We start from the raw sequence: 26994 nt of genomic DNA on the forward strand, positions 1-26994 counted from the left end.
AAAACCACATGCAGACAAGGAGACAGCAGCTAGCCCCCGAGAGAATGAAACAAAAATGACGGCCTTTCACTTTCCCAGATTGGAACACGGAAATCAAAACTCAAGACAGAGGTCACGTGCCCTTTAAGCACCTGATGGGATGTACCTTGCATTCATGATTTTTCCATTAACTAAAGAGCTGTTAATGACAGGTGTTAATACACGTATTGTTGTCCATCAAATACTCACTTGGTACAACGTTTCTGGCTATTAGGAAGCAACATTCTTTTAGAAAAGACAGTATTCTTTAATCTTGTGAAGGACAGGAGTACAGCCCGGGTAAAGGGGAGAGAAGACTTAACGCAAAGCGCAAAGCAAGAAAGCCAGCAGATTGCCCTGAAGTTTCGCTGGCTGTGTTGTCACGAGACATGAACAGCGGTTGATTCTCTCACATACACTAAATCGTTACAGTTTAAGAAAAGCCCAAGATAAGAAGGTAAGTATAGCTTCAATTCTGAAGGTGATCAGGCTGCCAATTAAGAAGGAACTCACGGGGCTTTGCAAATGCTTTAACATCTGTTCTTTGAATTAACTGTCAAACTAAATTATGCTATACTTGAAATTGCACTACTTATGGAGACCTGCCAGATACCTCCGTTCTTCCAGAATCTGGAACTCACAGCGCATGAAGGAAATCTTAGAAGCGGCCCGCGTTCTGACAACACTCTCGATGGCAGGGATGGCCTGCACGGGTACTTTCACTTTTTAAAATGCTCCAGCGTGATTTCTCTTTACAGACCAATTTATGCTCTAACTTATGATGTCATCTGGGAGGAAAATAATGTTTCATTCAATCTATGCCTTCTATAAGATGAGATATGGTAGGTGCTCTGTACTTATTTAAGCAATTTATTCTTTACACTGTCCCAGGGAAGAACTATGTGCCAACTACACAGTATACTAATATTTGCACATTAACTAAAACTACCCAAATTCATAGTCACACAGTATTTCTGGTCCAGTATATGAATAAAACCAGGGAGGAAGCACCAAAGTATGAGACAAAAACAGTAGATTAAATGTACTCTGAATAGCTCCAGTATTCAACTGATTCTCAATAATCTGTGTTCTTAATAGTGCTCAAAAGTTTTATCATGAAAAAATGAGTGTTATAAAATAATGGCAGATATCAATTATGGTATTTCGTTTGGGTTAAATTCTGCATGTATATTTACAACAATTAAAAAATCATGGAATAAGAAACTCTACCCACAGGGGGTTTCCCCCATTTAATCTGGAAATAATATTTTAACAATCATATGTACAGTATTAGGCGGCATAACATAATGACTGCTGCTACTTTTGTGTGACCTGAGGGGGAAGCATGCTTAGATTCCGTTACTGACAGACAGTGAACATTTAGTGACAGTTTATTTCATCGTTCTGCTGAGGCTTGAAGTCCTGAAAATTTTAACTGAATAGTCAGCAACCGTGTCAAAACTACTCTCAAATAATGGAACAGAACACCCATAAATACTTTGAACAAAATTAGGCTATGCACTGATGTTCATAATATGTAGGAAACAAAACATACAATACGCAGCACAGTCTCAAAGTTACAAAAGTGACGTGATACAAATAAACACTTAGGCATATGGGGGAGAGTGGAAAAGTTAATTCAATGGTGCTTTGTGTATCTAATGGTTCACTGCAGGGTTTTCTGGTTTTCTAGATGCAGGATCTTTTATATCTCAGGAGTAGCGAATGTATTTGCTTTTTTAAAAGAAATATTAAAAATAGTTCATTGAGGTCAGTGTCCATCCGACAGGCAGGAGTCTTGAGTCCTTTGAAGTATTTTGGATTTGAAAAATCTTAGCTATCTTAAGCTGACTTAATTACAAACTGCTTTGTAGGTTTACTTCGGGAATGATTTTTATATATGATTGATTTTACTTTAATTAATCATGTTAAGTGTTCAAAACAAATCTAGACGTGTTTAATGGATGAACTTCCTAAAACTTTAATAAGTTTTTCCTTTAAGTGATTTACATACAAAAAAAATTTCTCTCCACCGTAAAATGTGTGCTTCATAGTCTGTTAAAAAGAATGAGATAGTAACACTTAATGTATCAACTTGGACATTCACAGCATTTTTAAAAGAACAAATATGCCTTAAGTAAACACTATAATATGTTTTCTAAAACAGCTTGAAACATTCTATAATTCTGCTGCCTTTCAATGATGCGTTGCTATTTTCCACAAATTTTTTTTGAGCCAACAACCTGAAGAGTATTAAGTTTCGATTTAGTGAACTGAAAACTTAAGCTCTTTCAAGGGGATACATATAAAAGATAAGTATTTGAGAACCTTTAGCTGTCAAAGCAAAAACACTGGCAGGGAGGCTGGATGAATCCAGCTCTGTGTTTACTATGTCACTATTATTTGGCAGTGTGCTGGGGACTCTGCATACATTATCACATGCTCCATTAGGTATGACCATCCCTGTTTTCCAGATAAAGGAACCAAGCTGTAATATAAAATACCTCAGAAGAAGACACCATGTTAACTAATAGTTTATAACCCTAGTCCGATTAGATAAAGCTGATTTCCCCAATGCCATTGCATTTCTCAGAGAGAAGAGCTGGATCTGAAAACTATTTCTAAGATTGAGAATACAAGTCCGACTGCACTGAAGTTATGTAATTTAACTGGCAAGAGGGGCTGGGGAAACCAGGGCTCTGCAGCAAGCCCAGACAAGCGGTTTCAGCACTGGTCTGGGATGGGCTGGAGCCTGGCTGCATGAATGCTCTGGAAACTGGCCTTCACCTCCCAGGAACAGGCTGTGGTTTACTTATACCAGTTGCTCATCAATTCTCAGTTAGCCCCATACCCAGGGTCCCAAAGAATTGGGCATGAAGCCAACCCGCAGGAAGGAGTCAGGGTCAGGATGAAGGCAAGGGCGCACTGATGACTTGTTCCAATCCATAGCATGTGACTCATGGGAAAGTTAGAGCTAAACCTCTACTGCCTAGTGTATCTGTTTCTGAGAATTTCCAGATCAGTTACTATTAACTAATGCTTTATATGTGCTTGACGGTAGCATTCCATCAACACGCACGTTGTCACAACCTTGCAACATTTATTAAATACTTGCATTTTTCTATGAATGGCTGATTTATCTGGATACCTATTGGTTTATTTCACTAGGTGCCCAGGAAATCTTTACTCATTCTGCAAATTATAGAATATTCTCTATGAAGTCTTCCGACACCTCATCTCTGTTTAGACTGTGTAGCTGACAAACTTCATCCTAGTAAATCACATTTAGGTAACTGTGTTTAAGGTGTCTCTCAACTAAACTGACAGTTCTCTATGATGATTTACATACAACGAACCCCTTTCATAGGAATATTTAAAGAGAACTTATAAAAATACTGAAATTCTGTTAGTATGTAGATTTTCTTATATTCTGTTGACATTTTCAGGGGTATAATTATATCATGGTGATATAATGTAACTATTTTTAAAGCATTCACTTATTCCAATAGCATTTCTTATTTTCAACAAACTATAGACTATTTCTAAATCTTGTTTCTAAAACTCCTTTATGTTTATTTAAGACAATATTTAATTCTGCTTCTTTTTCCCAATAAATTATAATTCTAATTTTAGGAAGATGGTCAAATTGACACTAAATGCAAGTCTAACTGTATACATTCAGCATCATCTATGAGAATCAAAAAATAACCTCTCTCTTCCTTCTCTTTTCTGCCCCCGCCACACACAGATACACATGCTCATGCACACACTTAAAATTTCTGAAAGGGATGTAAGGCAGAGAAAGCATCCCAGGGGAACTTAACTCAGCACTGCTCAGAGCCTCTGAATCATACTCCTGGGCAGCCTCCTCTCCACTCAAAGTTGTATGCCAGAGATTTGTTCATTTACCTTTAACAGCCATTTAAGTTCTAGAAGGAAAAAAAAAAAAAGGCACTACTTGCTATGTTTCCTAAAACACCATCAGGAATTTGCAACATAAAACTTGTACTTGTACTCCTAAAATGAAGTTGACTGCAGACACCAGCTATCTTTAAGTAAAATGACATCTGTTTATCTTTAAGACCAAGACTAACCCAAGCTGTGGCCATATGGTGCTGCCAGAGCTCAGCCAAGGAATGAACTTCAAGGTGACCTATAAGCCCAGAACAATTCAAATGGCCTCTCAGATAATTACATGTTAAAGACATGTAACAAAACAATGCTAGAAGCTCATACACAAGGATTTGTGTGGGTAACAGTAGGAGGAGGCAAGACACTTCTTTTGTTAGTTGGGAGGAGTGAGAAGAACACAATAGTTATGTGATGGATTTTCAGAGTCATTCACATGTGGCGTTAGACTGTATCCACTTTTCTTGAGCTGTTAAGAGGCCACGTACAGTTTTTCCCTTTGATATCTGCGGAGTTCATGCCACCTCCTTCATGACAGTTTAGGATGAAGAGAGGATAAGCTGACTCCCCTGAAATAGCAGCCCAGGTACATAGCATCATCCAAAATCAATACCCTGCTCCCATTAATGCAAGCGTGACCAATAAAGGTTACACAAAAGAAAAGGTGGCAGAGCAGGGAAGGGAGCGCAAACCTGAGAATAAAGAACGAACGTCAGAGGTGAAGAGTTTCCTGCCTCCTCCAGCTGGAGCCTCAGGCTCTGTCAGTCCATTACCCAAAAAACAGACTGATCTACAAATCGACAATCCCCTCAACTCTACTCACAATTAATGCAAATAAAACTATGACTAGTGAAACTAAAGACCAGGCACAAGAGTGTAAGGCCTTCAATGACAAAGAAGCAGGTGGCATAGAAGGCCTGGTTCTGCTCCAGTAAAGTCACAACCGAGAAACACACATCAACACAGCCTTCCAAAACACCACTACCACAACAAATTCTTACCTCTGCAAGATTTCTGCCTCAATTTCTTGATAATGGGGGGGGGGGGGACTAAAAAAGGGAGCACTGCATCGCCTTGTTATGTATACTCCTGTTTCATATTTAATGTTTATTTTGAATGATTTGTACATTCCTTCCAAACATAAGTGAAAGCTTTGAAGGACAATAAAATACTGCTAAGATCCTCCGTGTTATAACTGAAATTATTCAGCCAGGGAGCATCTGAACATTGGGAAACACCAGCTGAATAGCAAAGTCAAGATCAAGCCCTCCACACCCATAACTCACAACACAGATATGTGGTCTCATGTCAGACATCTATGTCTTGAAGAACGGAGCAGAAAGTGGGTGGGCTGTCCAAGCTTTTCCTGCCAGCAGTATGGATGTTTGTTGTGATTTGAAAAACTTGGGTTATCTATAAGTGCTTGAAACACACAACATAAATTTTTAGCTCCTGTAAACACAGTGAAACAACACTAAAAATACTTCATACTTGTGCTTATTAAAATGAATCAAGTTTGACAAAACAACCTTTCTGTTATTTGATCATTTTATAATCCTTGTAAAGTTACCTTGCTGCTTAAACAAAACGAAAGCAAAGAATATTCAGCTAAAAAAAATATGCAAAAGGTTGGCCTTTCCGTCAATAAAACTTATATCAGATATACTTAAGTGACTGAAATGCCATCACAAGATTAAACCCAGTGTTCGGAACCTAATAACCATGCTGACAAATATTTAATAGAAATATTTTCAACTTGAAAGGAAGCTATGGTATCTTTTTCTTTTTATAAAGGACAGATTTTTTTTTTTTCAGCAATTCAGCTATCTAAAACTACAGGACCACAGTTAAAATCTGCTACCTTCTTGCAGTGTGATTTTTGGTTAAGTTGTAAACTTATATATGCAATCATTCCACCTGTGGAGATGACAAAGTTCCTTTTGCATAGTATTGCTTTGGGTTGCGGCTTTAACAATACTGAAAATGACATAATCTGGGTAAAGAGCTTAGAGTCTAATGGGTGACAGTTCAACCAATATTGGCTATGTATCCTTCACTGCATTTTCACTCATATGGTCTCCATCTTCTTTAAACAGACTACTGGCAAATCAGTAACTCGTGGTTTAATAAAGAAATAAAGAAACACAGTTTTTTAAAGAAAAAAAAGAAAAACCATACTCTTTGCCTTGGGGTTTTCAAAACATGAGGTTTTGCAAGATTAAACAGTTAAACATTCTCAGGCCCTCTTCTCAGGGCATGGTGTCCCTGTGTGTGGCTTTCTGGAAGCTGCACCCTGTGGACCTTGTTGTCCAGGGATAAACAGCAATAACAAAATAGAGATGCATAAGGACCTCAGCTTCTACACGTCCATGAAAACACTTTTGCATGGGTCCTGAATACAAACAATGGATATTAGGCTGTTTACAGACAAGGGTATTAAAAGAAACGGCAGTAGAATTCGTGTCGATAAAATGTGAAGATGAACAAAAATCAGGCTAAATGACTGGCCTTCTCAGGGAAGCCCTTTGCTTATGGTCTATTTCAGAGGCATGTTCTATTTGATGGTGAGTTTAACCATGCTTGAAAGCACTGTCTCCAGTCTCCCAGATTAGTTGTGACAGTGGCACTGTCTCCATACTTGTGGATTCTGATGCTGGTTATGGAAATCCAGCAGCTGGAACCACGAGAAAAGTACAGGAATATCAAGCAAACATGTATCTCTATATGACTGTATCTGCTGCTTAGACATCTCATTTGCATATCTCCCTGTGTACCCTGGCATGTCCACTTTTTCTAAAAAAAAGCATCGTTGTCACTTAGACAAACACTAACCCTGGTAAACAAACACAAAGTGTAGCTGCTAACAACACAGATTCTAAGTTTTTGATACACGCCACATCTTTCCATGCAGCCATACTAATTAATGTTTCTTCCCAGCATCGCTCAGACTTTTTCTTATTCCATGATTTCGTTTCAGCAAAACATCGTGTAATATTGTTCCTTTAACAATGTACCCGAACAAACCCAAACTAGAGTTTGAAGTTAAACGAATGTGAAAACACAGTTAGGGAAAGAGCTGGTTGCTTGTTTCAAGTCTGACCAACCAGAGAGCCCGGGCTGTTTCATGGGCACCAACCCTAACAAACATTTGACGTTCTCCTTGTCCTGGAAAACATTTTTATCTTCTCTTTGACAACACAGCCTTTGCCAGAATGTCAGCACTTCAAATGGCCAATTCATCAACATGTTTCAAGGTGATCATGTTAATATGGTTACAGAACTCTTTTAAAAAAAAAAAGTGTGTAATGAACTTTTAGCATTCTGAAGCGATCATTTACACAATTATTAAAAATACATATATGAATCGCTTTAAAAACAACATAATGTGATATCAAAATAACACGCCATGAGTGTAAAGTCCACTGCAGTCCATACAAGATTCTTTCCTGCAGCTTTTCATCACAACCTTCCCACGCAGTTCTGAAATGCACCACTGAAGTACCTCACACTCTACCTTATTTTTCTTTTGTCTTTATGCCTCGAGACGAGGACTTGCAGCGTGGCACAGGCTGCCCTCAGCGTTACTCCACAGTCTCTTGACGGATTTAAAGCAGGTGCTACCACACCCAGTTCATCAGCTAATGTTAATAATGAAAACGGTTAAATACTATAAGATGAATTATAATGTAAAAAAAAAAATGCATGTGGCCTTATACCACTATTTTTTTTTCTTTTCTGATACAAGGTCTCTCCGTAGCCCAGGCTAACCTAGATTTCTTGATCCTTCTGGGAGCTAAAGTTATGAGACTACAAGCATGTTCCACTACATCCGGCAGATAATTTCTTCCTCTTTCTGAGATAGGGTCTCATGGAGCCCAAGCTGGCCTCCAACTCACTGTGCACATAGGGATGACCTTGAACTCCTTCACCTCCCAGCTGATGAGCTTTACAGGTGCGTGCTACCACACCCAGATGAGAAATTCTCTTCTGGATAGTCCCTGCTTTTGGATACAAAGAGGTATTACCCATTTGGGGGAAAACAAATCTTTTACCTACCATATCAGAGGGGGAAAAATATGCATATGTCTCAACTGGCATTTAAAATTTAGAATAAAAAAAATGGTGTGTGAAAAAAATACGAAGCAAAAACTTTTTAGATACTATTACGCCCCTCCCATCCAAAAGGGGCCACTGGATTACTAAAACACCCACCACATGTGTCAAAGCACAAGGAACTCTGTGACCATCCTCACAAGACAGAAGATATTCCAAAGAGACATATTTCTTCTCCTGTCTTCTTGGAGTGACTATCAAAACCATTGACATAATGGTCCCCAAGTAAGTAGAATCACCCCAGAAATTCATATGCTAAGGTAAGAAAAAGGCTAATGCCTGACACCAGCCAGAATAGGAACCTGTCCTCCAGGAAAAGATTTTACAGTTCAGACAATTTATAACTACTTTTCAGGACAGACCAGAGCTGCGACAATGATGAAGCAGTGATGGACTGAACTATGTCCTGATCTGGCCAGATCGCTTAGCTATACCTACCTGTGACTTCTACTTAAACCCAAACCTCAAGTCAGCAACCTGAAGATGACCTTGGAGGTCACTGTTCCTCTTTATCTATTCTGCCAGATGTGGCCACAAGGACTGACTTTCCTTTCTTCTGCTTTTCACTATTTCTTGTCTCTTTAACTGACAGGTGGCTTAGACTAGCATCGGAAGGTTTCCAGAGCCGAGGCTTTTACCCTAAAAGCCCCAGTAACGTGCTTTCATTCATAACTTATATGCACTTGACTGCAAAATGAACAAAACAGGTTTGAGCACACGAAACATGGAAATGTGGTCCCATTTTTAGATTAAACGTGTAAAGGAGAAGGAAACAACTCACGTAACATCCACAGAGGTTATTTCACATGTGTCCATGCTAAGTATATACAATGTCCCAGCAAAATTCTATGTTGAAACCTAATCCTCAAAGGATAAACACTATGGCTATGTGAAATCATTATTTTTTTCTGGTATTTTCGAAAAGAGTTCAACAAACATTGATGTTAATTTTAATACAGGTGTTAATTTTTCTTGTCTTTATTTAAAGATGTCACTGCCTTCCAGCCTCCATTGTTCCTGAAGAGAAGCTGGCCATCATTTGTCTGCAGGCTAAAGGTAAATTAATTTTCTGTAGTTAATTCTCATAAGCATTTAATTCAATATCACCCATATTCATAATTTAAAGTCTTATTCAAAATGCAGTGTCCTGAAAAAGAAAACAATAACAGAACACTTTAAGAAGCAGAAGTCACGAGGGTCCGGTGGTTAAGAACCCTGACTGCTCTTCCAGAGGAAGTAGGTTCAATTCCTGGCACCCACACTGCAGCTCATAACTGCCTGTAACTCCAAGATCTGACAACCTCACACAGACACACATGCAGGAAGAACACCATGCACATAAATAAAAATAAATAAATTATTCTAAAAATACAGAAGTCACATGCCCAGGACATCTTTGTCTTCTCTGGGTCCTTTTTTTTTTTTTTTTTTTAATTTTTATCTGCTCTGTAACTACTATAAAAGCACAGCTTAGTGGAAGAATAGTGTATGCAAGGTCCTGGGTTCAATCCTCATCCTCAGCAAGTGAGCAAGTGTGTGCGCACACACAAATACACACACATACACAGAGAGAGAATGAGAGAAAGAAAGTTCACATTCTTTCAAGGAGAAAAGAATAACTTTATATTTTAGTAGAATTCTAAAATGTGGGGTCTCTATCAACACAGGGAGGATCTGACAATAAAACAGAGCACCTAACCACCAAGCTGACTATTCCTCTCCCCCGCTCCTAGGCTTCCCAACACCACTGTAAACTCAGCTATTTAATACAGAAACAGATGCCAGCCCAAGAGAATCATCTGTAAGCTCAGAGTAATCACCAAAATGTCTGGGAAGTTTCAGAAGTATTTAAGGAGAAAAAAAAACTAAAATAGCTTGTATTATAATGAAAGTTGGCTTAAAATGTTGCAGTAAAATGCAGTCTGCATTAGGCATATTCTTGGCAGACTGTGCCTTAGGCAAGTGCAGAGCTACAACAGTGTTGTATGAACTGAAGGTCATTTCAGGGAGGAGAACTTAGGCTGCATGCAAACACCCAAGATGCAATTTTCTTGTAGGAATAATACCCCTGTAATAGACATTTGACATCACATTCATTTATTTGTAAGCCACTATTTTTCATACGCTTTTGATCTTTCCCACTGTTTTCTTTCTCTGAGGCCATGTGCTACTGAACAAGTTTCTACAGAATAATTTCAGACCCTTGATAACATGATTAAATGCATGTATGGGGAAATTTGGTGAAAGAATAAACACACTGAAATAGTTAATGATTCTCCACACAGCTTTGATTTGCTATGAGAGAACAATGTGGTCTGTCCTTTCAGCAATTATTAAAAAAAAAAAAACAAAAACAGCCTCATAAAAAGAGAAAGCAGCTACTAATAGATTTATATTTTTTATAAGCACTGATTTATAATGTTACTTAAAAAGTTAAAGGCATAATAAATCAAATGAATATATTTTATCCTCATTTTGTGCATAAATATTAGCTACTATATACACAATATTAGACCAAAAAAAGTATGTTTTCATTTAAACACACAGGAAATATTGATGCTCTGAAACTATTAAGGATCACTTAGGTTCCATTACAACAAACAAGTTATTCAGTGATTACCAAGGAATGTGCTATTAAATATATGGTTGTGAAAGAGCAGACGGTCATTTCCAGAGTAAGAATTTACTGCAAATAATTCTTTCCATATTACATTTCAAAGAAGTGACCACTGAGCACAGATCTAGGATTTGTATTATTGGTCATGTGTCTCAGGTTCTTGGACATTAAGAGACCAAAATGTGATTTACAGGAAATTGCTAATTAGTTCTGTGTTTATCACCCTGGACCTTTCACTTAACTGTGGGAGGTGGCATCTTCCAAAAGCAGCTTCGGGGATAAGTGCAATCCTATACACATACATGAATCCTGGTTTGAGCTGACTGTTCCAGGATCGCCATTATTCCATTACCAATCAGGTCCTTTGTGTCCCCATACCTGCTCAAGCAGATACATAAAAATTCCAGAGCTTCCTGGAAGTGTAAACAGCATTTTCAGTGCCTGGACCACAGGACTGAAGGTAGCAGCAGCTACAGAGTCTCTGCTGCCTTCAGCCCATCCCCCAGACACAGAAGCAGAAACTCTGTAGTCATTGTGCATCTGAGTGTTTCTCAGGTAAAGGAATCGTGGGAGAGAAAGCAGTTGTGTCTGACATGCCAGTAACTAAAGTTCCATGAGAACCAATGCAAGGATAACAAAGCCATACCTGAAGTGGTTGGCTTACAAATCTCAAAAAGATAAATGTGATGTTAATCTTCCTTCTCCTCTTTGTTGTCATCATCTTCTTTGCGAGGGAACAATTTCAAGACAGGGTTTCTCTGTGTAGTCCTGGAACTCACTCTGGAGACCAGGCTGCCCTCAAACTCAGAGATCCACCTGCCTCTGCCTCTGGGTGCTGAGATTAACAGTGTGTGCCATACCACCGAGCTTGATAGTTAATTTTGAACATTAGCTCCCCAGAAATTAAGAAATGCTTGACTATTAGGAAAATACAGCTCAGGTGTATCTGTGATGGTGTCTCCAGATGCAATTAGACTAACACACACACATGCACACACACACATACACTCACACACACACAAGTAGATTCAGCCCTTAACAGATCATGATATGATGCTAAATTTGCATCTCTTCATGCCCAAGAACTCAAGAAAAAAGACCAACAACAGAAAGAATGTTGGAGAGAGAAAGACGGTCGGTGGGGTCTTGTAGGAATATACAGGCTGTTGTTGGTGTGTCCTTGGGGATGGGATAAATCTGGTTTCTTCTTGTGTTCCCCTTTTTTTCTATATTCTGGTTCTCCGTGATATGAACTACTCTATTCTACAGCACCCCTGACCCATCATGGACCTCCCTCCTCTGTCACAGTGTCACAGTGGTAAGACGAAGTAATACATGAAGTGCCATGGAGATAATTGCATCACTTTAGTGTCATTTCTTTGACACACACACACACAAAATCATTAGTAATGAAGAGCTCTAATCTACAAAATTTTAAAATGCTATAGATGGCACAGACACTGCCATTTCCACAGCCCTAAACAGTAGACTTTCAAAGACAAACTGCCCTTCACTGGCTGTGCCTATCTGTTGGTCCCCTAAGCACACACAAGCATAACAGAGACTTCCAGCCTCACAGGTGACATGGAAAGCCAGGAGTCTGTCCTGTTCAATCAGTGAGCCAAACCTTGGATTTTGGAAAGGGGTTTTCAATGAGATTAATATAATAAAGACGGTACAGTCCAATACATTACTAACACAATGTTTCCTTGACAACAAATAAATACCATTTTCCCCAATCTTCAGTTACAACTAGGTGGTAAGAGAAAATCATACCAAATGAACCTATAAGTACTTAGGAAATTTCTTCAAACAATGCAACCCACATCTTTTTTTTTTCATTACTATTAATTATTATTATTTACAATTTATTCACTTTGTATCCTTCCCTTCTAGTCCTACCCTCCTTCTCTTTTCCTCCCCTAACCCTCTTCCCCAGTCCACTGATAGAGGAAGTAATCCTCCCTGACTGTCTGACCCTGGTCTATCAGGTCCCATCATGACTGCCTGGATCCTCTTTTTCTGTAGCCCCACCAGGGAAAAGTGATCAAGGAGCAGGCAACCGAGTCCATGTCAGAGACTGTCTCTGTTCCCCTTACTAAGACACCCATATGGAGACTGAGCTCTCCATGGGCCAGATCTGAGCAGGGGGTCCAGGTCCTCTCCATGCATGGTCCTTGGTTAATGCATCAGTCTCTGCAGTCCCCCATGGGCCCAGATGTTTTATTTTGTTGGTCTCCTTCTGTGGCTCCTGTCCCCTCTGAGTCCTTCTATATCCCCCTTCTTCCATAAGACTCCAGGATTCTGTCCAAAGTTTGGCTGTGAGTCTCTGCATCTGTTTCAATCCCCTTCTGGGTAGTCTTTTAGAAGATATCTGTGGTAGGCTCCCATCATATTCCTTCTCTTCTACTGCTATCAGTGCCTATCATTTCAAGCAGGGCTTTTTAAAAAAGATATTGACTAAAGAGCAAGTTTTAATTAAGCTCAGTCTTACGAGGATTTATTTTAAAATGTTTGCATTTTTTCCTTCATTTTATATTTTGAGTATAATGTCTCTCTAAGTTATGTGTTGCACTGATTCTGTTTAAGATTCAGGAAATTGCTCTCTAACAGCATCAATTAACCTACAATTAGATATGATATCTCCTAGAAAATTAGCAGCATATACAGAGTCACGTATCTACCCTCTCAATAATGCCTCTTTGAGAAAACCACCAGCAAAGAGTTAAACTCACGTGGTCATTATGATAAAAGGTGATGTAGGAAGACTCATCCCACCTTAATACATACAGCATTCCCACCGACAGAAGATCAACTTTTGAAAGTGAGTCTCAGATGGTGTTTTTATACTGTTTTAAATACCACCTTCCATCAACTATAGAAAGGAGGGATTACCTGTATCCAACCTTATTCCTTCCATCAGTACCACCAGAGACTTCTATTTCTCACCTACTAGGGTACAAAAAGTTCTCATAAGCACAAACTACTCCTCAATAATGCCTAATCTGCCTATGGCAAGAGACGAACTATGAATTTTCCACAATGATTGGCATGTTTGCTAAGGCTGGAAAAACTGTCAAGAAAGGTGGGGGAAAAAAGGCAGGTCTAGAGAGACAAGAAGGCAGGAAAAATGGACAGAAAAGCAAGAGAAAAGATGAGGTTCTCTGAAAAGCCCAACAGATACCTGTGTGGCATTTTTCTATGGCAGAATGCAGCTGATACCTGTGCTGCTATGGCTCCCAAGACTCACTCAAACACTGGTCAATCTGGGCTCTATTTTATTGAACTATGCAGGTCTTGCTGAAACAAATATTGCATTTAATTTATTAAGTTATTAGCTGCCCACATAATTAAATATTCCGTCATATTCAACATTCCATAATATTTTATCAACATATGTGCAGTACATATTTTAACATACTTGAACTCTTTTATTGGATTTACTGCATGAAAGGTGGTTTTAATAAAATATATAGGATTATGTGATGTTAGAATATTAGTCACAAAATACATTCAAGATGGTCTGTTATGCACACTTAGGTTAAAAACCTATGCCCAGTAAAGCACGTGGTTAAAAAATATTGAGGGGGGTATAAATTTGGAGGTAAAGTGCTAAGGCAGAAGAGTATTAAGAAATAAGATGAGATGAAAGACAATGATACACTCCAGTTTCTTCAACCGCTGATTAAAAGTATTCATATGGAAAGTGAAGAGTATCAGAACAAAGGAGAAAAAAAATGATTTAAGGACAATAAGAAAGTTGAAACCAGCTCTGGGATGATAAAGACTCCATGGGCCTGTTTTGAAGTGTGTATTTTATTCTATCAAAGCCATCAGTTGGGAACTTAAAATTGATCCAGGACAGAAATGCAGGGATGAGGGCAATCTAGCCCTATAAAAACATAGCAGTAGCCATGACTTGTTTCAGAGAGTGGCCTAGTCATAAGTATAGACGGTTCAGACTGGGGTTTGGAAGTGTGAGTCAGGCAGAGCATTCGTGAACAATAAAGATACTGACGGCCTTCAAAAACAGTCCCAGTTATATTTTTTAACTTCTTTTATTTTAAAAAGAATAAATTATCGTGTGTGGTGTTGGGGAAGAGACATGTGCATGTTGCTGTGTGTGTGTGGAGGGTGAGAACGGCTCTGGAAGTGAGTCTCCCTCCTCTCCGTAGCGTCTAGGACCGAAGCCACATCACCAGGCCCCTGTGGCAAGCGCCTCTGCCTACTGAGCCATGTCTTTACGGTTTTCAGCTAGTAACTCTGATAAAGACAAGTAGATATCTTGTGCCATCTGGGACATTAAACCATTTTACACAGATAACATTGGTATCTGATTCCCCTGAAAGACTTAAATCGGAAAAGCATAGCTTTCCAAAATGGATCAAGAAATAAAATCAAGCCTACCTATTTTGCTTTTGCTTTTTTTTTTCTGTTGTTTTTTTTTTTTTTTTTTTTTTTTTTCCAAAACAAGGTTTCAGTGTGTAGACTTGGCTGTCCTGGACTCACTTTGTAGACCAGGCTGGCCTCGAACTCAGAAATTTACCTGCCACTGCCTCCCTGAGTGCTTACAGTGCTGAGGGGTTACAGTCACGCACAACCACGCCGGTTATGTCTACCTATTTTCAAAGAGAGTCAAAATGTCCAACATTTCTCAATCAAACCCAGTTTTTCAAAAATTTCTGCAAATTAAAATATCATCTGGAATACTGGCATTAATACTGAAAAATCAAAATAATAATAAACTATTTGGTTTCTGTTTGTAGCCTTCATTTGTGACTGTTTGTTTGGGTTTTCTGCAATCAGTACTGATTTAAGTGTTTAAAATTTAACAGAGAATTCATTAGCAGTAATTAATCTCAGTTTTAAACTTAACCGTGTTTCTGGTGAGCACAAGCTCACTTATGAAATAAGATGATGGCCCTTACAAACATGCATGGACTAATCTGAGCTATCAATCGAATTATACTCAAGTACCAAACTAAAATGATCTTCCAAAATTACGAACATGACTGCCTACCAGGCAGCATGACAACCTGAGAAAATGGGCTGTGTCTTCAAGAAGCACAGCCTGCCTAAACAGGAAGAATGCATGCAAGGCAGACAGGCCATGCCTACCATATCCTGGAGAATTTACCATGCTGCTTCATTTTTGTCTAACATGTTATGCAAGGTGGTCAACAGGATTGGTTGGCCAGATCAGATAAATGCATCCTCCAGTGTCTATCATTTACTTACTGCAGTCTGAAAACTTCTTATTTATTTTGTTCCATGTATATGAGTGTTTTGTCTACATAGATGTATCTCACCACATGGCATGCCTGCTGTTCACTGAGGTTAGAAGAAGGCAGGATCCTGGAATAAAGAGTTATGGATCGTTGTGAGCAATCATGTGTGTGCCTGAAACCAAAATCAAGTCTTCTGTGAGAGCAGCAAGTGATCTTCAGTGTTAAGCCAACTCTCTAGTTTATTCGCAAATGTTTTAAATGAAGTCTTATGTTTAATATATAATATGTTACTGTATAACTATTAAAAAAGGTGAGCTATTATTCCATACCAAATAAGGAAGTAAAATCATGATGGTGAATGCTGACTGCCAATTTGAACGGGTTTAGAACCACCTAAGAGATTATCAGGCACACCCAGGAATACATGGGGGGGCATACACGCAAGCTGACTGTGGTAAGAAGACCAATGGTGAGCAGCACTGTCTAATGGGCTACGGCCCCGTATGAAGTAAAAAGAGAAAAATGAGAAGAAGAGCAGAGCAGCAGCTTTTCCCCTTTCAGTGTTCTGGCCTGCATTACGTGGTGATTCTCTTCATCATTCCTTCCTGTTGCCATGATGTCCTGCCAAAGTACTTGGGATCAAGTAAACCATAAACCAAATGCTCTAAAACAGTGGTTCCCAACTTGCTGGTTGCAACTCCTTTGGGGGTCACATATGAGATATTTACATTATGATTCATGACAGTAGCAAAGTTACAGTTAGGAAATGGCAATGAAATAATTTTATGGTTGTGGGTCACCACACGATGAGAAACTGTATTAAAGGGGCACAGCATGAAGAAGGTTGAGGACCTCTCTCTAATACCAGGAACCAAAATAAAGCTCTTCTATTTCTATTCAGCATTTTGTTCATAACAGCAAGGAAGCTATCGTATTCAGATATATATTAATTGTTTTAAAATTTTCTTTAAGGATACAACTAGATTTTTAAGAATTATAACACTTGGTGAAAATACAACTCTTTCAGTAATAAAGAAACTACTTAAAGATACCAATTCATAAAAGTCCACTGTATCTAATAAAGGAATGACTTTCTTCAGATAATGGATTTCACCAGCCTGTGAAACTTCAATGGTCAATACAGGCATACAAATGTCTTCCTTAGACTCACTAGAGAAAGTGAAGAAGAAAAGTACCCTGAGTTTATTTAAAAAAACAAAGAAACAAACAAACAAACAAACAGAAAGCTCTGTCAATAGGTCACAATGCAGAAAGGGGAAGCACAGCAGCACATAATGGCAGTGTCCACTTGACAGTTTACAAACACAAACCACCATGAATTTTTGTTCAGTGGAGTGCTGATGTGAAAAGTCAGCAGTTCACCTTCCAGTTTTTCTAACAGCAAGGATACCGCTAACCTTAAATAACTTGCCAAGAGTGATGCTGGGGTAAAAGCAATTCATTTAAGTCATTTACTGAGTTTGGCTTACTGTCCTCCATGGCCCTCGGCACCTGGCTCACAGAAGGGAGCGAGGAGGGCCCTCTCTTAAACTCAGAAAGCTCGACTCCTATAAGTTCAACTCAGCAACGTATTACAAAGGCCATAAACTAGGATCAAAAATGGCTTCATTCCAAGGATGCACACATGGTTCAGCGAATGCAAACTGATCAAAATAATACACCAGGGACATAAAATCAAGCACATTCATCACAGATGCAGGAAAAGGCCTTTGACAAAATCTAACATGCCTTTAGCATAAAAGCCCAAAAGATACTAAGAATAAAAGAAGTACGCCCAATATAATAAAGGCTTTTTACGATAGTTCCACAGTCAACACTGACTGCTCTAAACTGCAGAGACACCAGAAGTTATTTGTGTTTTCTTAGAAAGTTCTCACCTTGGTGGCTGTTATTTTCTTTTAGGCGTTACAGCTTTCTGAGTTCATTTCAGACTTATTGGGGGACTACAAGAGGAAGGCAGATCTGAGAGATATTAAAACTTTGACTCTGTGAGCTGGCAGGAAAGGGGAGAAGGCAGTGGAGATGGGAAGTTAAGGAGGTTGCGACCGAGGATCCAAACCAAGAAAATGGCATTCTTTGCTAAGCAAATAGCATCTTAGGAGTAAGCCCATTTCTAACCATAGCAACCCCTCCTTATCCACACAGAATGTTCTAAGTCTTCTAGTGGATGCCTAAAATCACAAATAGTACCAAGTCATAATATGCTATCTTCCCTCTATGTGAAAAACTGACAAAGCTTGACTCAAAGACTGTCTACAATGAGATTTACAATAACATTTTAATCATGAGGTGAAATGATTACAGCAATATCCTATAATAAAATCCCCCAGCATTGAGGGCATTATTATAAGCTTTGAGGTAATTATTATAAGATTATACATTATATTATATTACATTATACAATTATTATTATTATTATTATATTTAAGTAGAACAGCAGAAACCATAGACTAGAGGGAGCAATGGGCTTCACCTCTCTCCTCACTGAAACAGTAATCAATGTACTTTCAATCTTTACTCACATGCTGACCACTTTTTTCAATGACATTCTCCTATTAGTGAAGCCATGCCTCAATTAATAAACCTAGTGTGCATTTTCTTTTACTCCTAGACCCTCCACCAACCACTTCAGTCCCTGTCTCAGACCTTTTCCATGAGCTAAATATTTCTTTCAAATTCATCCTTCTACTCTCTAAAATCCACCTTTCTTGCCAACCTCACCTCTAAGTTATTGGTTTGAAGACCCTCAAACCTCTCAGTTAGATTAAGTAGATAAGTTTTTCAATGAATCTCTCAGCCTACCCTTTCGAACTAGGAAATCCATCTGTCAGTCCCCTAATTAACTACCCTTCTATTATATGTCACTGCCTTAAATATCAGCAAGCATTATTTTTTACTTCCTATAATTTCCTATTTGTCAATTATGCATATTATAGAAAATTTGGAATTTATAGCAAGGAGAACCAGCTCAGCTACATGATTTCTTCCATATAAAAGCAAATTGTGTAATAATATTGAATTTAAAATTCTTTGGCTTCTAATTCCTACTTGTCAATCCTTACCTGGTTCTACAGCCTTTCATAAGATACGCTAACCATACCGAAACCATGCTTATCCCTAGAACTGCATCTCCTTCTACCCAGATTGAATTCACCTTCATTTCTAGGGTCATGTTAACCCTCAGGCAACATTAGCTACCACATAACAATTATGTAGTCAAAGATTTTACAATCCCACAGTCCTCTGGTTAACTGTGTCATATCATATTCCATACTAGATCATAGTTTATCATCTACTTCTTTTAATAAATTCCAAGTGTCTAAAGCAAAGTGTCTTCTCGCTTCAAATGCCCATAAGGCATTACCTTAATTACTGAGTAAAAAACACAGGAATGAATTATCACTCGAAAAATGGTCAGTGCGACCAGCGGATGGATTTCAAACAAAGATACAAGAAACCTAATTGGCCCCACTGTTTTAGGCAATCAGAGTCTTGCATATGCAATTCACAGCTGCAAAGAAAGATTATCTTTAGAGGGTTTCACAAAGAGGAAGGGGAAAATGATGTTTTGAAAACATAAAGAGCAGAATGTGATAAGGAATGGGAGGTAGGAGACAAAGAAGTAAAAAGTTCACAAAAAGCTTCAGTAATTAAGTGTTCACACTGAGAGAAGCTGATGCGCGTAAGCAGACGGATACCTGCGTTCATTATTCCCTATTCTCACTGTTCCCTGTTTATATCCTTCCACATAAATTACTCCATATTTTGTATCATCGTGAAAATTAAAAAGGAAAATTAATTTTACGTCTGAAGCTCGACAGTGGTTCCAAGAACAGCCAGGCAAACTACTAAAAATGGTCTCTCCCTCCAATGAATAGAATGAGGGCAGGGAAGGTAGATGACGGAGCCTCAGCACACAGAAGACAGAGAGGGAGAAATGGGCCAGAGTAAAACAGGGCCTTCACTCTAGATATTCATGAGCAGACTGGTCCATAGAACAACCGGGGAAGATCTGGATTTGAACGCTGTCAAGTGGCCACAAGAGCCACTCACAGAAAGCACTCAACAGGCTCCAGGCACAAAACTTCTCTTTACAAAGCCTAGCTCATTCAGACCCTCAATGCTGACTGCCTCCATCTTTTAGCAGAGGCCCGTTTCCCTTGACTGCTAACACATGACATATCGCTAATAAACACTTTTTTTTCCTTGAGATGACAAAGTTATAGGAAATTGCTCATCAAAGTGGCATCCTAATGACCCTTAATTGATCAACATGATAGATCTATTTACCACAGCAGCAAAAACTCAAAATCATTTAGGATCTGTCCTCTCTTTCATACTGACATGCCTAAAATATAGTATTTATAGATTTGGTAGTAATGGGTTCATAAGGGAAAAAATTAGCAAATCAACCTTTCTAACATGAAACAGTAAGAAAAGCAAAATTCCTTCTGTTAAAAGCTATGAAACTTTCCTTTTACACAATGATCCACACAGGCTCTATAAAAATCCTCTCAAACTATCAGACTGATCACCTCACAAAATGTGTACATGCACGCACGCGCACACACACACACACACACACACACACACACGCACACACACACACGCACGCACGCGCGCGACTTCTCAGTTCTTAGTCTTAGCAAGAAGACCGCACAGAAAGGATAAAACAATGGTATGGAAAGTTACCATCCTCTCCAATTGGACTCTCTATGCAGAGTTATTGCTTCCATGTGTTTAAAAAAAAAGACGAAGAAAAAAGAAAAAAAGGAGCCTTTAAGCCAACCACAATCCCTAAAACTTTTGGCGCTCTTATTGAGTATTGAATCCAGAAGGGGGGAAAAACTATTTTTTTTTTTATTATCACACAATTATATCAGAGTCAAAGCCTTGTCATTATGGGAATATGCCGGAAGCTAACAATAAAGGCTGGTTTTTAAAATGTTTACAGGAACCATGCTATGTATCTGAAGCTGTGAAATGCCTCAAACTATTTAGTCTTAATATTTAAATATGTAATTACTGTGCTGGACACCAGATCCTCAAATACATAATAGAAATTAATTTGGAAGAAGTTAAAATGGACAAGGTTAATTTTTTTTTTTGTACAGTAAACATATTATCTTTTAAAATCTGTGGTTGGTTACACAAAGCTGAGAAACACAAAAACAATATAACACTCATTTTCTTAAAACAGTGAAGTCATGGCTCCATAACACAAAGAAGAGGTCAACTAATAAGCTAAAATCTACTGTCTTTACACTTTTTCACACACCAGGATTTGAATTTAGGATCTCAAAGGCTCCAAGTTTCAGTGTGTGTCAAATGAAAGCAGAAGGCAAAAAGTTCCTGAACCCCAAACTGAGAACAGATGGGAATGTAAGATTAGATGGGGAGAGACAGTGATGTTTTGGAGGTTGGACCACGAAATCTCTCCCAGAGGGGGCCAAATGTACCAGACCTCAGCTTGCTCTGCCTCCCACTTAACTCCCAAATTAAATCCAATGTTCTTGATTAAATATTTCTCCTTAATTCTTATCAGCTTTTTCATACATAGAAATTTTAAAAGAGAGTATTAACAATTGTTTGGATGATTTCTATACAACCAACATAAGGCAGTCATTTCTCTGGTTAATTTAGCATTATATCACAATAAGGCTATTCATAATAATGTTCATAATAATATCAGGGGATATATTAGAAAGAAGCAAAAGTTATGAAGAGATTGAAGATGTGGACTCTAAATGTCTTGTCTTGAATGAAGAGCCATCTGCTGTAAATTAAAGTTATGTAAGTAAGTTGTGACTATATTTTGTGTTCATTCTTCTCATATTTTATCTGTATAACTAAAAATAATCTTTCCATAGTAATGCCAACAACACCGTACTGTCAAGGTGTTGTTCTGTCAGATATTTAATTTCTGTAGCCAACTCCAATGCTTCTATTTAATAAAAATCAATTAAAACACTTAAAAAGCTATTTGGTGTGGTGCTAAATTCTCAGTGTTTTGTTTTTGTTTTTTTTTTTTTAATTTTGACTATGGTTGATAGTGAAATATAAATAAAACATTTTCAGATTTCCATGAGTTTTCAGATTTTTGTATATTTAAAAACAGTAATTTTACTATTTTGTAATTATTCTTCTAACCAATTTAAAAAATTAATCATGGGTATATTAAAAGCTGCTATGTATGTTCCACATAATAGGATATGGGATAAGGTTTCAATTTTAAATTTCATACAAAAACTTAAGATTCTTTCATACAAGAACCGGATTATTTCAGTAAGGTGTGATCAAGTCTCAGAGTTTACTCTCACAATTTCAAGCTTCTTTTCCCCAACAATGAAAACTTTTTTCCTTGGACCTTTCTTTTTTCTCCTGTCCAGAAAGTTGACTTTTAATACCATGACCCTATTTTATCTTTTCTAACATTACAAGGTTCAGACATCAAAAAGAAATGTGGAAGCATGAATCACTCCAAGTGAAGAGAGCAGCTATAACTCACTTCAGTGACTTCATTTAAAACAACCGATGGCCCAGTAACCTGATCCAGGTTTCTCTGACAGAGCGCCCACCTCATTTAGCTAGACGCGTGCATAAAACAACTGCTGAAGCCACTTGGACATATTCTGAAACACTACCACTGAAAAAGGAAAAAGCCCACATCTCTAGCTTCTGATTTTTTTTCATCTTCTTTATCAACAGGTAAAAGCAATGAAAGGCAAACACACTCATAAAATTTATTTAAATTAATTTTCTGTATTCTATGTTTATACAAATAAAACAAATTAAGGCAAAGCAAAGTTCTAATTACCCGAAATGTTAAATTCAAATCCCTTACAAATTTTACAGTGATTACCTAATCCACCTTGTAATCCACTAGTTGAATGACTTCTCTATGGAGACAGACAATTTTATAATGAACTCGGAATTTCTACGCTCTGGTTAGGGCTCCTGGACTCTCAGAAGGGATTGCATATGTGTTCCCTGAGCACTGACTTAAAATTCCTGGACAAGTTCTGGCTCTCCCCTGTCTTTATAAACCTGTCGGTCATAGCACTTTAGAAACAAACACACATCTGGTAAAAACAGTACCACTGACACTATAAAGTTTCAGGTGTCTGTGAACACCTAAGGAACCATAGTCAATCAAGGTGCCTTGCTTTGGCGCGTCCATGTTATGGTACAAATATGATTACACAATGAGTAAGCACTCTGTCAACTTTTACCACCATAAATCATCTCATAGTTTCTGGGCCTGACTGTGACACACTCTTTTGTGATTTTTTTGGTGCTGGCAAGCTGCGATGGCAGTGTTTAAACTCCTAACCCAGTGTTTCAGAAATGAGGATTCGCTAATGTAGTCTTGGGGCTGGAGAGTCATTTTTCCATAAACATGAGTCCACATAGAATTCAAAATCAAGAGACACCAGATTAGATCATCTTTCCGAGCCCATTCCAGTTTGAAAACTGCATTATACTCTACGGCAGCACACCAACAGAGATCACATTTTAAAAGTAAGCTCGGTGGAAGAAACATGAGTTCCAAGTCAAACTACCTTCTACTGGTTTTCCTTGTATAATTATATGCAAATATATGCAAATGTGAGCTAATTCTCCAACAGTAGCCCAAACGGGGTGAGGGGCTGCTGAAGTTCCTATCTGCAGCACTCCACTCCCTCTGCTCCCAGGGCCTTCAGCATAGGACACAGTTATCCGGAGTCAGAAAATCAGGCTCCTATTGCCAGTTCTGCCTCAGGCTTGAAATAACATCTTAGCATTATGGTGATTATTCCTTCCATCTCATTTTAAAAATAACTACTCAACAATTAGCGTATAGTAAAAGGCAAAGCAAGTATTCACAACACTTAAATGTTGTTAAGTAAACAGAAAAACAAAACATTGACAAAACTCAAATATTCATTTTTCTCAACCTAGTCAGTGCCTACAGATGACAGAATGGTTTAATTTTAATTGAATATAATTATCATTTAGATTTAGTTTTAAAATATTTTCTTTAAATCTGTTTCACAGTATTATTAAAAAAGGTGTAATTTTACTAACTAGCACATAAGCTATTTTATTGGAAAAAGTCATTTGCTGGTTAAAATTTTAAAATTTAACTTACAGCATTATTCTTTCACTTTAACTTCTACGAAACTATTAACCCCACACTTTGCATTCTCTACAAAGACATATCTTAATAATTAAAGAATCATAATATCAGAAATGAGAAGAAATGCATTTATAAATTATAAAGATATTTTGAGTTTAAAATGCATGCAATTTATATTTTACTTAATTTTTAAATTTATGAAATAAAAAACATGATTCCTTCACACTGTACATATTTATAATCCATATACGAATAAAAAGCTTTAAGTAAAATCCTCTCCACAAAAAGAAGTATATGAGATTTATACCCCTGTTAGACAGTATCCTAAGCGAACATTTTTAAAATGAAAGTGTTTAACTCATATCTCAAGTACTTCAGTAACAGCCCACAAACTGACTACTCATTAAACTGATACTTTCTGAAATTAGCTGCTTTGACAGGTTCAAAGGTGAGTACGATACATTTCTAAGATGAATTTCCTAACCAACCTAGTTCATACCAACATTACGTTTTATTGCAAGGAGATGACTAGTCTGATGTGTAAAAGAGTTTCCTTTTTCTGTGAAACGTACCAAACACAAGTTATTTTATTAAATTCATCCCAAAGTTTTTTTTTTTTCCATAAAGGATTTTTTCCACTTTGATTGATTTAAATTTCTTTTTTTTTTTTTTTCGAGATATAATTACACCATTAGCTGAACGGTAGCACAGTCTCGACAGGAAAGGTATGTTTCCCAAAAGTTGGTACTTTGGTATTCTGCGGTAAGCCATGTTCCCTTCTGAACAGACATGTACCACCACGCAAATGTTAAAACCGGCGCTGCATTACTCTACCTGAACTGTGGAGCTGATCTCGGACGCAAAGCCGCCTGTCAAAGGGGCCTCGTGGCTGATGAGCAGTCTCCCCGTTTTGATCACAGACTGAAAAAGAAGAGGGGAAGCTGGTATTGAAAATACATATTTTCAGCATATGACAGCACTTTAATTCACTAATAAAAACAAACTGCTTAAATTCCATATATAAAAATCAGTAAGCTGATTTTATGTTTAGTAAGTTAACAAATGCCTTTCAACTGGGTGAATTTTTGTACTGTCAAGAAATTTTAGCAGAGCTTATAATCTTAGCATGAAAGAAAAATGAGATTTACAACTCCGTGTAGTATATAATTTAAAACGCATGCCTATTTTATAGGACATTTTTTGTTATAAGTGAATTACTGTTTTGTATGTCCATATCTTGGTCTGATTTTTCCATCTTTTTACTGTAAGACTCCAAATGTTTTTTGGAAGGGGGTACATGACATGTGAGCACAAACAACAATAGCCTTAAACACTGGTTGTGGAAAACGAAAACACAGAAGCAGCACGAAAGCACCATTGTGAAGGAAAACCAGTAGGTCCTTGAGAGACTTGCCAGTAACATGTCATTCTGAAAATAAAGGGTTACAACTGTCTACACTAACGTGCCCTAAAATCTGGTTCAAGTGTCGCAATGATGTAATCTTAGTGGCTCAAAAGGTTGTTCTCAACGGAGATGATACAGTAGATATTAGGTACAAAAAGAAATCAAAAGGCATGGCTGTGATGTCATAGCAGGATGCCAGCTGTTTTAGGAGGAAAAACTACTAACACCGACATGAAACTATATTAGCAAAGAAGAGGTAAATTCTCTAAATTGCTATCTATGTATGTTACCTCTTTTTTAAAATTTTACTATGAATTTAAAATGAGATCTTCAAGCAAAAGATATGTATCGAAAAGGAAAGATTTCACCCAGTCTGGGCGATTCTAGTTTAGAACTCAAAAGGAATGAGGTAGCTTCAGTCCGCAGATACTGACAGGACCCACAGCAAAAATAAGTCATTGTAATTATTCAGGAGTGAGTGGAGAACTTGAGGGGGAGGAACACCTTAAAGAATCCTACCAACTCCCGTTCAGATCTGACAACCTGAAGGAGTGACATTTGCCTTTCTATGGCTGTAGTAACTTGACAATTCTAAAAAAAACCACAGTTAAACTTCAATGTGCCATCCAAGGTGGCATAAAAACTTTCTATAGCTAAATAAAAACAAATGTGTTTTCAAAATATTCTGTGGGAGATTTTTCTGCCTTGGTTAATCAGTTTGAACAATCCATTTGCTGCTCAGATCACTCTGAGAGCTCTGTGGCACAGAGCCCTGCCAGCGAAACACAACGAATAAATCAGCCAGCATCCACCCAAGGTAGGGTTCATGTCTAACAGGTAGGAATGAGAGACTTCTTCAAATGCCTGGCTCTGATCCTAAAACAATGTACTAGTCCTTTATAACCCAAGTTTGGGCCTATCCAAGACCAAATGACAACATTTAGAATGAACCCTGAAATCCAGCAAGCAATCAGGGCCAACAGTGTATGCTTCCAGCAACCTACAGAGTCAAAACTCTAGGGGAAAAAAATACACATATTCCAGCTATGACAGTTCCAGCAACATGATATGAAAAGTATACAGAATCAAGACCTTCTGAGCATTGCTCAGGAGGAAAATGGTAACACCACGCACCCCCCCCACACACCATGGAGTACTCTAGAGTCACAGCAAAGGCCCGATGGGCGGATCCCCAAAGCAAATCCATTAGAAACACAAGCAACTTGAACGACAATAGCTCGCTATTTTGAAAAAGGATGAGACACGAAGACCCGTTTAAACATGTATGCTATTAGAAACATTCCTTCTCCATGATCAGAGCTGGTCCCTCCTGAGAAATGGTAGTTAGGAAGGCACGTGGGAGGGGTTTTAAATGTTCGCTTATGTCATTTAGTATTCTCAGTAAAACTAAACAAACAGAAATAAAGGAAGAGCCCATGAGTTAATAATAAATTGACAAATACACAATGTTCATAATCTCCTCAAGAAACAAAATTCTTTTAAAAATGTCTTAAGATTCCCTTCAAAAAAAAAACAGAGAAATCTTTGGGTCCCAGAATGCAGA

The 26994-nt window shown here is 38.0% G+C and overlaps 1 protein-coding gene across 6 annotated transcripts in view; it reads right to left on the reverse strand.

Annotated features, from left to right (window-relative positions):
- Bckdhb (branched chain keto acid dehydrogenase E1 subunit beta) overlaps positions 1-26994 on the reverse strand; it is a 164346-nt gene that overhangs the window by 24652 nt on the left and 112700 nt on the right. For all 6 annotated transcript variants that reach the window (XR_009592209.1, XR_009592210.1, XM_021633301.2 and 3 more), the window contains exon 9: positions 24860-24946. Coding sequence is in view for 4 of the 6 variants with exons in the window: in XM_021633301.2 (XP_021488976.1) it covers positions 24860-24946 (87 nt within the window). In the remaining 2 variants the exon portion in view is untranslated. The remainder of the gene's footprint in view (positions 1-24859; positions 24947-26994) is intronic.

This window comes from Meriones unguiculatus, chromosome 6 (assembly GCF_030254825.1).
Source record: "Meriones unguiculatus strain TT.TT164.6M chromosome 6, Bangor_MerUng_6.1, whole genome shotgun sequence".
NCBI classification, from domain to species: domain Eukaryota; kingdom Metazoa; phylum Chordata; class Mammalia; order Rodentia; family Muridae; genus Meriones; species Meriones unguiculatus.